This window comes from Bos mutus, chromosome 1 (genome assembly GCF_027580195.1).
Source record: "Bos mutus isolate GX-2022 chromosome 1, NWIPB_WYAK_1.1, whole genome shotgun sequence".
In the NCBI taxonomy this organism is placed as follows: domain Eukaryota; kingdom Metazoa; phylum Chordata; class Mammalia; order Artiodactyla; family Bovidae; genus Bos; species Bos mutus.
In genome coordinates, this window is record NC_091617.1 from 73,134,132 (window position 1) to 73,146,920 (window position 12,789).

At 42.9% G+C, this 12,789-nt stretch overlaps 1 protein-coding gene across 2 annotated transcripts in view; it reads left to right on the forward strand.

Annotated features, from left to right (window-relative positions):
* ATP13A4 (ATPase 13A4) overlaps positions 1–4,518 on the forward strand; it is a 125,913-nt gene extending 121,395 nt beyond the window's left edge. Inside the window, exon 30 of one of the 2 annotated variants that reach the window (XM_005903388.3) lies at positions 1,108–4,518. In XM_005903388.3, the coding sequence (XP_005903450.2) occupies positions 1,108–1,320 (213 nt within the window). In that variant the 3' untranslated portion in view covers positions 1,321–4,518. The remainder of the gene's footprint in view (positions 1–1,107) is intronic. The other variant, XM_070371637.1, reaches the window with a different exon arrangement.
* Positions 4,519–12,789: the final 8,271 nt, after the last annotated feature.

Here is a 12,789-nt window from a genome sequence, read left to right on the forward strand (position 1 = left end):
TGACAAATCTAAAAGGACAGAATTATCATTTCTAATCACTGAGGCTCAGATGGGATAATTAATCTGCACACAGGAGGTAGGTGTCAGAGCTGGGACTCAGATCCAAATCTGTCCAACTCCAAAACTGTGGCCCACATTCCCAGTTTTACCTGTGTTCAAGCTTACACAGTGATATGCTGGGATATACTTGGTTTCTATAAGGTCAATACCATTTGGTATTTTAAGTGTCATTTATATTAAATCAGCAGCAGCATATTAAATCATGTATAGATGTGATATGGAGTAAACTGCAGAATTTAGATGCTTTTACTGCTTCCCTGGTGGCTCAGATGGTAAAGCGTCTGTCTACAATGCGAGAGACCTCGGTTTGATCCCTGGGTCGGGAAGATTCCCTGGAGAAGGAAATGGCAACCCATTCCAGTACTCTTGCCTAGAAAATCCCATGGGCGGAGGAGCCTGGTGCAGACTACTGTCCATGGAGTCGCAAAGAGTCGGACACAACTGAGCGACTTCACTTTACTTTCACTGCTTCCCTGATAGTTCAGTTGGTAAAGAACCTGCCTGCAATGCAGGAGACCCCGGTTCAGTTCCTGGGTTGGGAAGATCAGCTGGGGAAGGGATAGGCTACCCACTTCAGTATTCTTGGGCTTCACTTGTGGCTCAGCTGGTAAAGAATCTGCCTGCAATGTGGGAAACCTGGGTTGGATCCCTGGATTGGGAAGATCCCCTGTAGAAGGGAAAGGCTACTCACTCCAATATTTTGGCCTGGAGCATTCCATGGACTGCAAAGAGTTGGGGTTGCAAAGAGTAGGACACGACTCATTGACTTTCACTTCACATTTAAGATACACATGAAATTCAAAAGAAATTTCATCCTTGAGGCAGACTACTTAAAGCTATATTTCTGTTTCAGAAACTCTCTTCCAGAAGCATTTCTTAAATGTAAAAGTTTGAGAGGCCTTGACCTCTCATGTGAAATCACCTTGGGAGGCAGAGACTTAAGATCTTTGTCAAGCTAGATTGAAGCAGTCAATGTGGTAGTGCCTTATGAGGACTATATTCTGGAAACAACCTCTGATTGTAAACAATAACTCTTTTATTTTGCAGGAGGCCATTATTGAAAATAGAGCCCTGTGGATGATAATCAAAAGATGTTTTGGCTATCAGTCAAAAAGCCAGTATCGGATATTGCAGAGAGCCTTGGCAAATGACCCCAGTTGGCCCCCAATAAACCAGACCTCCGACTCTGATATGCCAGAATGTGGCAGGGGAGTGTCTTACAGCAACCCAGTGTTTGAGAGCAACGAGGATCAACTATGAAGACAATGTGATATCCAAGTTTATATAACATAGAAACAATGACAAAAGGGACCATTTTCAGTTATTTTACTTTTTTTTTAAGCAACAAGACTCTTTTAATATCAGCTGGAGGTTTTGGAATCAAAAACCTATCCAATCATGGTGACAAATTAAAGTCTTTTTGATAAGATACTTTCTACAGAGCTGAACACTGCCCTAAGGAGAACACTTTTCTCCTGGCTTCTGAAAGTATTAGAGGTGTTCAATGACTCAAGAATATCCCAGGGATGGCAATGGGCCAAGAGATTGCCTGGCTGAAGGAGAAGGAGAGTATGTAATCTTTCTTCTTAGATGTATATGTTTTAATGAGTTGAGGGAAAGTAGCATAGAACTATAAACATGTTAAAGATCATTTTTGAATTCTTATTTCATTGATGGAAAAACAAATGCTGGAGAACCATCACACTGCTCTTTACTGTCTGGTTTCCTTTCCTTTGTGGTACTTTTCAGATCTGAGATATTTTCTTCTATTTCTGGCCTCTCCTGTGTATTAGTAAGGACAGGCTAAGCCAATGCTGTAATAACAAGCAACTCCAGTATCTCAGTGTCTTTACACTCAAGAACGTCTTTCTTGACCCAGGGGACTCTTTAGAATAGCCCTCCTCAGGATGGTGACTGCTCCAATCTGATGGTTCCACTGACTCAACACAAGAACTCCATGTGTACTGAGATAGGGAAGGAAGATGGAGGCTCTTCACTGTGCCAAGGTGGCACACATCTCTCCCATCACTCACAATTCATTAACCAGGAATTTGGCAAAGGAGCTGGGAAGTAGAGTCTCCTTAGCCCTGGCTTCATGGGTTTGCAATCTGGTGATCAAACCAGGGCTCAGAAAGCTCCCATTCTTGGTTTAGTACTCTGCTGTTGCCATCTTGACATTCTTAATTTTTAACAAGCATCCCCACAGATTGTCTAGTTAGTCTGGCTTATATTCCTGGGAAAGAAAGGGAAGTAGCCCACATCACAGAGCGCTAGAACTATCCACTAAACTGTCTCCTGACCCTGTGGTCTTCTTTGTTTTAGGAGCCCCTCATCTTGTGTGCCCAGTTCCAGAAATTTTTACCCCTTTGTTCCATTATTTTTGAGAAAAGTTAGTTTTGTGCTACAACATTATATTATCATTAACATAAGTCCTCGTACAACCTATGCATTTCTTAAGTTTGAGGCTTTAGTTTTTAGAAAGCAAAATTTTCCCTTAATTTATCACTCCTACAGTTTGGTTATATTGAATTCACTTGGCATAGAAAACACCCAGGTTTCTGTTAGCTCAGCAGACAACAGTGAATTCTAGGAAAACATCCACAAATAGTATTTTTAAGGCAAAAGCAACATTTTCATGGCAAACAGCTAATTCTAAGTGAATATTTGGGGCAGAGAGTGAGTCCCTGACTGACTTGGCTACTTACCAAGAATATCTGCAAGCATTCCCTTCCTCTGCTGGACTCCCGAGCATCGTCAGTGCCTTGTGACTGCAGATAATTCTGGAACATGGTGTTTCTCAGACACAAAGCTACCTTGTTCCTTCTGGTTTTAAAATAGGGTGTGAAGAATCATTAAAACAGGCTGCAGGATCATTGTCTTCCTCAGTACAGAAAGGAATGTTTCCTTTTACAAAGTCAGCCTTGGCAATGATAGGACAGCTCTAAATGTCTTTTCTAAAACTAATAGTTGTTCTCATTTTTCAAAAGTTGTGGGCAGGGGCAAGCTGGAGACAGCCTACAGCCTAGTGATGAGCAAGCATGGGCACACCGTTCACACTTTGAAGAGCCCCCTCTCACCAATTATGTCATCTCCACTAGCCATCTGAGTTACTTAGTTCTCCCGGAACTCAGACAAGGGAGGGCTTACCATCCCCACGTTACAGATGAGAAAGCTGAGATTCAGGGGAAGGAGAGCACAGCCAGACCTTGGACACACGTTTTCTGAGCAAACCTTCTGTAACCTCCAAATGCCTCCTAATTACTAAGCTCCAGCAGGGCAGGGTGCACGGTGTGATCTCACAGTCAAACAAAGAGTGAAATTCTTCTCTGTCAGGTGCAGAGGCAAGCCTTTGTAATACCAGCGCCTCCACTTCAAAAGAATGTCAGGCAGCCTGCCAGCCTTGGACTAGAGGTGTGTTAAAATCCCAAACCACAGGTGTTTGTTTGTTTTTCTGCAACTCAGTTGCTTTTGTCTTGATCAGAAGTGATTCCATCCTCAGCAATTCACACACAGCTGGCAGGGAACAGGGATGGAAAGCTCTAGTTCCTTACCCACAAAACAGCCCTAAAACCTTGGCCAAAAGGGACTTGTTCTAAGCATGGTTCTTGAGACGAACTAGATCTTAGTGAGTAAAAGAGCAGGAAATGCTTAACCAGGAAAAATGGAGATTCGAGAGATGCCAGAATGGCATTCAAATAGTTGAAGGGGTTAACCTGAGAGAGAAAGTTCTGACTTGTTTCTGGTGGCTCCACCAATGGGTGAAGACCATGGTGGGAATGGCTTCAGGCTGACACGAAGACTGCTGCCTTATTAGTCAGCGTGGACAGAGGTGGAAGCTGGTGACCCCACAAGGTGTGCACTCCCTGACACTGGTGACTGCAACGGGTATTCGAAGATCAATTAGCAAAGGAAGTCAAGTATTAGATGAAACTCAGTTACCTGCTGGATTCCTTTCAGATTTGATAGCCTGGATCTCAGCTTCCAATTGAGTTTTTATGACTGCTGAGCGCCCAAAACAGCAGCTGGACCCTGTGGGGGGCTGGGTGGGGGAGGTCCTGTGGTGAGGATACACAGGCTGACTGCTCTGTCACTTGGAAGGTGGCTTCTGATAGGGACTGGAATCTAGAAGAAAGCTGCACAGTGAGGGATTCTGACTGACAGACTGACAACTGGGGGATACTTCTGATGTATTTTCTCAGAAAGAAATGTTTGAAATATTTAAGAAAAAGAGAAAAAAATGAGAAAGTGCCCCAAACCCAAGGGCCGCACTACTTGTACCCACTGTGCTTTCCTGACCAGGACCTAGAGGAGAAAAGGACATAGTCACCTGGTCTAAATCATTTGGGAGAGTCCCTGGCATCTTCTTTTACCATCTGAGCCACCAGAGAAGTCCCTAAAAGTAGCAGTGGTGTTTAAATTTTCTACGGGAGTGGGTAGCCATTCCCTTTTCCAGGGGATCTTCCTGACTCAAGATCAAACCTGGGTCTCCTGCATTGCAGGCAGATTCTTTTACCACTACTTCCCTGGTGGCTCAGACAGTAAAGAATCTGCCTGCAATTCAGGAGACCCAGGTTTGATCCCTGGGTCAGGAAGATCCCGTGGAGAAGGGAATGGCTACCCACTCCAGTACTCTTGCCTGGAGAATTCCATCGACAGAGGAGCCTGGTGGGCTACAATCCATGCGGTCGCAGAGAGTCAGACACAACTGAGTAACAGTTTCACCTGTATACTTTCACTGTATACCTGTATACCTTCACTCCAAGGTATACAGCTCTTACCCATGGAGAAGAACCCTGTCTCCAGGCTTACCTTACTGAATATGGAAGGGTGGAAATAGAGAATGGAAATACGGCTGTGCCATCTGTGTCCTTTCTGTATTCACAGAAGTATGCATTGCACACTTGCAGATGTGATGACTGGAAAAAATGACAGTTCAGAGCCTTGTACGCAGTTTGTGCTATCATCAATTATCCTGTACAAAAGCGATGAGTAGAATCTATCATTCTGTTGTTCTAAAATCGATCCCTCTTTCTCTGCAGTGAAGTCTTTCACTCTGGATAATAAAATAAGGTAGTCTCCTTCAGTTATGTGGCCAAAAAGCCACTTCTTTACAAAGTCCCAGGCATTTCTAACACTGCAGATGTGATTATTCCCTGCTTTGTTACAGGGCGTTATAGTCTCCAAAATACTTTCATTCTCGGTCTGTTATTTAAGCTTCATAACAATCCTAGGAGGAAGGCAGGGTGAGGATTACCCTCCTCCTCCTTTTCATCATATAAATCCTCCAAAGCCTCAGGAACCTGTCTGAGGGCACCCGACTCATGAGTGGAGCCCGGAGCTGGCTTCAGACGTGGTACCCCTGCCGTGAAGTCCCTGCGGTGCCACTCCTCTGTGTTGTTCTCCCTGGGATGTTCATAGCATCAACAGACAAGAAGGCAAGCAAGACAACTATCTGATGGATTGTCATCATGAATATAATTTCCTCCAGAAAGAGTTTTTAGTTTTCCTAGAAGTTCTCTTGGAGCTAACCATCTATCACAGAAAAGGTCAGCTCCCACAGCTGAGAGAATAAAATTTAAAACCAGAGCTCTGAGAGCTGATGTCATGAGAGCAGACAGAGTTCTGGTTTCTGCCTTTTGTCTCCAGAAGCAGAAGCCTGGATCCCTGCTTGAACTTTGCTCAGCCTCTGCTTGTACAATTTCTGTAAAAGGGTCATATGACTTCTCTCTCGGCTTTGTACTATGCTCACTTTTTTATGTGAAAGAAAAAAAAAAAAAACCCTTGAAAATTGCTGCCACACAACATTGTCTGTCCTTTGATATCTTTAGACTTGTTAATATGACCCTTTAAACTTTATCAGCAAATTGGCTTTCTTCAGAATTGAACAAACACAAATAAAAGCAACAACGACCAAACGTATCTCTCCTGGAGGTGTTAACCGAGCCACCCTGGCCTTCCCAAGCCTGTCGACCTTGTTCCTTCATCAGAAAGGCCACTCTTGCCATGCTCTCTCGCTTGAATATTCCCCCCACTTCCACCACCACCCCCTTCCTCACGGCCGTCTCCTTTTCCTCCAGATTTCAGCTCACTGGTCACTTCTTCCAAAAAGTCTAGCCTGATCTGAGCACTTCATCCAAGGGTTTCCTCGCCCTGCTAGCTCAGCTTGTTTTCTACATAATTACTTGAGCAAACTTTCAGGAGACCGAGGTTGAAAAAAATCCCAATTGTTCAAAATCATGCACTTAGGAAATGGGTGACCTGAGTCTAATATCCAAGTCTAGGCTTCCAAGTGAAGATCCTTTATGGTCTTCGCTTCTAGCCAGATTCTGCTAATCAAATCAGCTGGGGGAAAATCACTGGGGGAAAAATGTAACATGTTGTAGAGCAACTTCCATGTTTGAATGAAGTGTGTTCAAGGGATTATCCAGGCTCTCCTGGCTCTATTTCTTTGCTCTCTCATTCCTATTATCTCTTCTCAGTGTTTCAACCCCATGAAAAATCTGATAAAGTACTGGCCTGTGATAAATGCTGCACACACATCGACCATGGAGACTGTTGAATTTGAAGGTGTGGGTGAGGATGACAATATTGCCAGAAGTGTTGAGGCAGTCCAAGTGAGGGTTGGAAAAGAATTTCCAGACATAGAGCATTTCCTGAGGGCGTGAGTTTATTAAGAACAAAGAGCAGAGATAATGTGGGCACTGCTAACATGGCGGGCTGACCTCCTGACGGACCAAGGGGAGTCAGCAGTTTTTGTGAGTTAATGGCTAGTTTTTATAGCCTAAGATAAAAAAAATTCCTGCTGGAAAGTCAGCATTAGGTGATTGGTTACCATGCTATTGGTTGACTACCAGACCAGGCACCTTTGCCTAATTTGGAGTCAGGAAGCTTGTTAGTGATGACCAGGAGCCTTTTGGCAACAGTTACAAAGGGGGTCAGTCAGCTTTGGAGGTGACCTTGGTTCTGAGCTCTGCTTCTGCGGCCTTGGTACAAAGCCTTGCACCTGTGGCCTTGGGGCAGGACTCCACAGGTAGGTCTCATGTATGTTGCATGTATTAGGCATTGCACAACTCACAAGACACCATTCCTATTGTATCACAAGCCAAAAGTGGTGTCTCTGTGTGACATCAAGGCTTTGTGGGTAAGTGAGGACTTTTCCTTGTGTAGCCACAAACATAGCATGTAACAAGAGTCTCACTGGTCCCCCCTCCAATCAGTTCTTAAGCCCCTGAACACTCCTGTGGCACAGTCTCGCATGTAGAAATTCCCTCCCTCAAAAACTTTGTCTGAATTGAGAATCTCTTATCTCATTTCCCTAACTGAAGTCTCTCTTCTGTTTTTGCTTCTCTAGGTCCCTATGAATTTTATTGCTCAACTCTGATCATGTTCTGTCCATGGTCAGAAACCCTTCATAGTCCATGTTATCTACCAAATAAAATGCATATTGCCTAGAAAGGAATTTAAGACCCCTTGCAATGGCCACATGTAGCCTCATCTCAGACGTTTCTCATCCTTGCACTCTCTAACGCAGCAAACTACTGTTCCCAGCATTCAGTAACTCACTTGTTATTCCCAGCATACAGGAACCATTTTTCCACCTCAATACCTTTTCTCATGCTGTTTTCTCTGTAATTGTTACTCTTATCTTCATATATCCAAATCCCACCTATTTCTCAATTGGGATGCTATTGAATCTGCCAAGCCAAAAGAGAGATCTCTTTTATCTACACATGCATCACACTCTACATATTCACCCTTTGTGTAGCAGGCAGCTCTTTTCACCTTGTATTATGATCCTGTAGTGTTTCAATTTCCTCTCGTGTCCACGCAACCCCATTTTAACTAGAAGCACATTCGCTGAGGGTAGGAACAAAGCCTGATTCATTTCATCTTCCTACTCTGCACCCAGAACAATGCCATGATTGGGGCTTTGTAAGCAGCTGTGGCATGATTGAATAAAAAATATAATCACTGGGACATTTTGTTGATTTATTTCTCCTTCTTTGTCTGTGAACATCTGTTTTGCATTCAATACAAAGAAGCTTAACTAAAACAATAGGACATGAATAAAGGCAACCAAAAGTACAAAGTATAGTGATTCCCAAGTTGTGCTTAATGAATTTGGCTGTCCATGTGTATAGTAGATGTGGGGAGGTGTGCTGTGAAATTAGAAGGGCTAGATATATGCTACAAAGACCATCTCAGTATGTAGAGGACACTAGAAATTTATTTGTGAATGCAAAGGCTCTTCTAGAAAGGTACTCAACTCAAGGGAAGAGAGAATCGAGCCAGGCAAACTTGTTTGAAAAACCAAACAGTGGGTACTGGGGAAGAGGGGAAAAGTTTAAGTATAATTAACTGTATATTTTCAATCTGTTCTCTGGTTTCACCCTGAATTTACAAACTTTCGCAAGGGCCTGTGATGAAAACAGAGAAAGGGCTAGAGATAGAGACACCGAGAGAGAAGGATAGGGGTAGGGGCACAGGTAGAGATAGAAGCCTGCTCTGTGGTTGGTGTGTCAGGATGTAATAAAAGCACAGTGAAGGGAATCCACCTGTGCCCTCTGTCACTTGGCAGAGAGGTGACTGGGGCTTACTCTATAAGCCCCAGAGTAAGAGGCATTTTGCTAGTGGCTGATGGTATCACACAGGTATTATAAACAGTCTGAGCATGTCTCCAAATGGCTAAGGGAGTTAGTAGCTAAAGGAGACAGAGGATGGGGAGATGTGATTAGAGCATCTAATCCAGATTTATCCAGATTGCAATGAGATTGATCTAATCCAGATTGCAGTCCCCTGCAACCAACCTCCAGGTGAAATAAAACTCACAGAAACCTCACGGAAGCATCAGAGATCATCTTGGGCTGGTGGACTGTGGTCTGCAGGGGAAAGAAGAGCATGCTGTAGCACTCTGTGTATCTTCTCAGTGATCCAGAGGGACTTCAGCATGACAGTGCCTCTGTGACCCTGTTTATGACTACAGTCCTGGGTTTATGTGACCAAGGAAACATCAGTTACTAAGATAGGAGAGATACCTCTCCAGGAGGTGAAGGTGCATTTGGTGAAAGTATATGCAGGAACACTTAGGGATAAAGCACCCCGAGCAAACAGCTCAGAGACCCAAGGCCATAACAAGTTCCTGATCTGCTCAGGAACTGAACAAAGTACGAGACAGCTGGCTGGATGCACTTTCCTGAAAGCTGAGTCACTTCTTGACTCAGGCCAAGGTTAGTCTTGAGAATTGGTGCGAGTGCTCAGCCAATCAGTTGTGTCCTACTCTGCAACCACATGGTCTGTAGCCCACCAGGTTCCTCTGTCCATGGGATTCTCCAGTGGGTTGCTAGTTCCTCCTCCAGGGGATCTTTCAGACCCAGAGATTGAACCAGTGTCTTCTGCCTTGGCAGGAGGATTCTTTTTACCCCTGAGCTACCTGGGAAGCCCTTGAGAATTGGATAAGGGCTAAAATAGCCTCAAGCGTTGAACCACAATCCATGACTAATTGAAAACTGGTTTGATCTGGGGACAATTTTTTGAGTTCAGATCCTCCCTAGATAAATTCTATAACCTATAATGTATTTGATCTGGACGCCAAAAGTCATATTTGGGAAAGATCAAGTGTTTGTGTCTGCCCACATCTCACTCTGGCACAGCAGGTGTCCCAGGGCAAAGTGGGAGCTCAGGCCTGCACCTGGAGTCTGGAGGGTGGGACAGAGCTAGCCTTTGTGGGCATAGAAATAGCCATGCTAGCTGAGGTCATGGGCTCTTGACTGTACCCCATGTCTGACCTCATCAATGGGATCAAGCAGTGCTCAGATAGATAAAGTCAATCTCAAAGGTGTCTCTTTCAGACAATGGCATATGGTAGCTAAGAGCATAAGCTTAGAGTTTGAGCTCTAACCCAGACTTCTTTCATTTGTAATTTTGAGCAAATTACTGTGTCTACATCTTCTTTCCCTGACTATTGGCATGAAAATATTATTTATTACCTAATTTGTATCTGCAAAAATCAAAGAATATTAAATGCAGCACATTATTTTTTTCTTACATCTCTCAAGCTTTAAGGAGGATTTTAAAATCTTGGCCTTGCACATAATATAGCTATTTAATGTGTTATGTGAATCAGTGAAGGAGTAAATAAAAGAATGCATAAGTTGAGAATGAATGAACTGATGAGAAACTTGCAGGAACTGAATGAATCTAATTTTATTTTACTTAAAATGTAATAATCTATTATTTGCTAATTGTTTAAAATTATTTTCTTAGTTAATCTCTTATTTATTTAAAATGAGATGCAGGGTGGCCTACTGCTGGCTTTTGTTTACAGAATCAGTTACTCACACTTCTAAAGCCAAATTTCTTTTCAGACTTTATTTTGAAGCTCTTCTTGTCCCATTATCTGACTGCTCTGAAGGACTGCTTTTTAGAACTGGCCCTTCCTGGATGACTTCTGAGTCTATAGAATCTCCCATGAGATGCGAAGTCCTGTATAAATAGTCCAGATTCAGACATATTTGTAGGTAGTGTTTGGTTGATCTTTTTGTCCACTCTCTCCAAGGAATTGTCCACAGCACTTCATAAAGTTCTTTTTGGAACATGGTGCTCAAACTTGATACATCATGAAAATCCCCAAGGAGCTTATTAGAAATAAAGTCTTGCACCCAAGCTCAGATATCCTCTGAATCTCCAGAATGAGTCTTGAGGAATCATAGCTTTGTCAAGCTCTCCAGGTGATTCTGATGATAAATCAGATTTATGAACTATAATCCTAAAAGAATAACTTAGTTTATTTTTCCCTAAATGTTCTGTCTTGCATTTGTCCTCATAGAGACTCATCTACACTTTTTTTTCTGCCATCTCCCGCTGTGTTGATATATTTTGTGGCATATTTCCTTTGAAAATACGATGTCACTGCTATATTCTCGACTCTATGTTAAAAAGCAGTTCCTGGTGGGGGGAAAGCCTGTTGACAGACTTCTTTCCCTTTGAGATGAGCTAATTTGTCCCTGCTCTTTGTTAGAGTACTAAGTACTCCATTCTTGACAAAACAATCACCTGCTGGCTAAGTTCAGTGGGAAAGCATGGCCACTAACCAAAAGCAAAAATGTAGAATGGTGTTTAATACCTTGTATTCTTGAAGTTAGTTTGAAAATATATGTAAAACTTTTATTCCTTAAGGTATCCAATCTAATCCATCCTTTAGATGAGGAAGAAAAAGAATAACTGATACTGGACCATGCCCCGGTCTGAATATACTCATCTCTCCAACCAGGTTAAATCATCTAGAATTGATTAATAAGAAATCAATTTGCTTTAGGACATGAATTTAGAAGGTTTCATGCAGATGCGCACAATAAAGGACAGGAATGATATGGACCTAACAGAAGAAGACGATATTAAGAAGAGGTGGCAAGAATACACAGAAGAACTGCACAAAAAAGATCTTCATGACCCAGATAATCACGATGGTGTGATCACTCATCTAGAGCCAGACATCCTGGAATGTGAAGTCAAGTGGGCCTTAGAAAGCATCACTACGAACAAAGCTAGTGGAGGTGATGGAATTCGAGTTGAGCTATTTCAAATCCTGAAAGATGATGCTGTGAAAGTGATGAACTCAATATGCCAGCAAATTTGGAAAACTCAGCAGTGGCAACAGGACTGGAAAAGGTCCGTTTTCATTCCAATCCCAAAGAAAGGCAATGCCAAAGAATGCTCAAACTACCTCACAATTACACTCATCTCACATGCTAGTAAAGTAATGCTCAAAATTCTCCAAGCCAGGCTTCAGCAATACGTGAACCGTGAACTTCCTGATGTTCAAGCTGGTTTTAGAAAAGGCAGAGGAACCAGAGATCAAATTGCCAACATCTGCTGGATCATCGAAAAAGCAAGAGAGTTTCAGAAGAACATCTATTTCTGCTTTATTGACTATGCCAAAGCCTTTGACTGTGTGGACCACAATAAACTGTGGAAAATTCTGAAAGAGATGGGAATACCAGACCACCTGACCTGCCTCTTGAGAAATCTGTATGCAGGTCAGGAAGCAACAGTTAGAACTGGACATGGAACAACAGACTGGTTCCAAATAGGAAAAGGAGTATGTCAAGGCTGTATATTGTCACTCTGATTATTTAACTTATATGCAGAGTACATCATGAGAAACACTGGGCTGGAGGAAGCCCAAGCTGGAATCAAGATTGCCGGGAGAAATATCAATAACCTCAGATATGCAGATGACACCACCCTTATGGCAGAAAGTGAAGAGAAACTAAAAAGCCTCTTGATGAAAGTGAAAGAAGAGAGTGAAAAAGTTGGCTTAAAGCTCAACATTCAGAAAACGAAGATCATGGCATTCGGTCCCATCACTTCATGGGAAATAGGTGGGCAAACAGTGGAAACAGTGTCAGACTTTATTTTTTTGGGCTCCAAAATCACTGCAGATGGTGACTGCAGCCATGAAATTAAAAGACGCTTACTCCTTGGAAGGAAAGTTATGACCAACCTAGAGAGCATATTCAAAAGCAGAGATGTTACTTTGCCAACAAAGGTCCATCTAGTCAAGGCTATGGTTTTTCCTGTGGTCATGTATGGATGTGAGAGTTGGACTGTGAAGAAGGCTGGGCGCCGAAGAATTGATGCTTTTGAACTGTGGTGTTGGAGAAGACTCTTGAGAGTCCCTTGGACTGCAAGGAGATCCAACCAGTCCATTCTGAAGGAGATCAGCCCTGG